The 1,525-nt window shown below is 67.6% G+C and overlaps 1 protein-coding gene across 1 annotated transcript in view; it reads left to right on the forward strand.

Moving 5' to 3' along the window:
- Positions 1–1,525, forward strand: part of LOC104296004 (signal transducer and activator of transcription 5B-like) — a gene marked incomplete at its 3' end in the record, with an annotated part of 13,768 nt that overhangs the window by 10,700 nt on the left and 1,543 nt on the right. Inside the window, exons 2-5 of the mRNA XM_009895826.1 lie at positions 93–180; positions 371–493; positions 674–766; positions 898–1,104. Coding sequence (XP_009894128.1) covers positions 93–180; positions 371–493; positions 674–766; positions 898–1,104 — 511 coding nt within the window. The remainder of the gene's footprint in view (positions 1–92; positions 181–370; positions 494–673; positions 767–897; positions 1,105–1,525) is intronic.

The raw sequence follows: 1,525 nt of genomic DNA on the forward strand, positions 1-1,525 counted from the left end.
GTGGGGCGCTGGAGCGGGGGGCGCGGGGGGGCTGCACCGCGTGTGGGCTCCCAGCCCCGGCGGTGCCCTGACCCTGTGCGTTCCTGTGGCAGCGAGAGCAGCGGGGAGATCCTCAACAACTGCTGCGTGATGGAGTACCACCAGGCCACCGGGACGCTCAGCGCCCACTTCCGCAACATGGTGAGCGCCACCAGCGCCCCCCGCCCCCTGCTCGCACCCGCCGTGTCCCCCTGTGGTCGCCCCTTCTATTGCTGTCTGTGCTGCATCCCTCTGTCTTCGTCCCTTGTATCCCCGTCGGTGTTGCATCCCCGCTGCGTTCGCCTCGGTGTCGCCGTCTGTCCCCCCGTGCTCACCCCTCCTGTCCCTGCAGTCCCTGAAGCGGATCAAGCGCTCGGACCGCCGCGGGGCCGAGTCGGTGACAGAGGAGAAGTTCACTATCCTCTTTGAGTCGCAGTTCAGTGTTGGTGGCAACGAGCTGGTCTTCCAGGTGAAGGTAAAGCCACCAGCAGCCTCCCCTCTGCAGGGCCCGGGCGACCCATGGGCACTGTGCCCATGGGTGTGGGGCTGGGCTGGGGGCACGGGGTGCCCGTGTGGGGCAGGGTGGCCTGGGGTGCCCATGGGCGATGCTCCTGCGGTGCCCCACAGCCCATCCTGGTCTCCTTCCTCCCGGCAGACACTCTCCCTGCCCGTGGTGGTGATCGTGCACGGGAGCCAGGACAACAACGCCACGGCCACCGTGCTCTGGGACAACGCCTTCGCCGAGCCCGTGAGTGCCAGTGCCAGGGGGGGCAGGACCGGTCCCATCTGCCCCGGGGGGCTGCGGGAGTTGGGCTCAGTCTCCCAGCGGGGAGAGGCGGTGGGCAGAGCTGGGTGCCGACCCTGCTCCGTGCCCCCCAGGGCCGCGTCCCCTTCGCCGTGCCCGACAAGGTGCAGTGGCCGCAGCTCTGCGAGGCGCTCAACATGAAGTTCAAGGCGGAGGTGCAGAGCAGCCGTGGGCTGACCAAGGAGAACTTGGTGTTCCTGGCACAGAAGCTCTTCAACAGCACCAGCTCCCACCTGGAGGACTACAGCAGCACCACGGTGTCCTGGTCCCAGTTCAACCGGGTGAGCGGGCTGGGCTGTGTGCTGGGAGAGCTGCAGAGCCCCGGGGTCCCGCTGTGCTTTGGGACAGGGGCTGTGCTGCGCCCGCAGTACCAGTGCTTGTGCCGGGGGAGGGGGCTGGATGGGGCACGTCCCTCCCAAGGAGCCGTTTCTTGCTGAAGTGATGCAAAAACGAGACGGCCGTCGGCTGTAACAGGGTGGGAGATACCGACTTCTTTGCTTGGAGGGACACAGGGTGCTGTCGGTCCCGCAGACGGGGTCTGCGTCCTCGGGGGGGGCATTGCTGGCGCTCCCCTGGGGCTGTGCCGCCTGGCCGGGCTGACCCACGCCTGGTTCGGCAGCGCTGGCGGCCGTCCCGCAGTCCAGGGCATAGAATCATAGAATGGTTTAGGTTGGAAAGGACCTTGAAGATCATCGAGTTCCC

The sequence above is a fragment of the Charadrius vociferus genome, unplaced genomic scaffold (assembly GCF_000708025.1).
Source record: "Charadrius vociferus isolate BGI_N301 unplaced genomic scaffold, ASM70802v2 scaffold2552, whole genome shotgun sequence".
Classification (NCBI taxonomy): Eukaryota; Metazoa; Chordata; class Aves; order Charadriiformes; family Charadriidae; genus Charadrius; species Charadrius vociferus.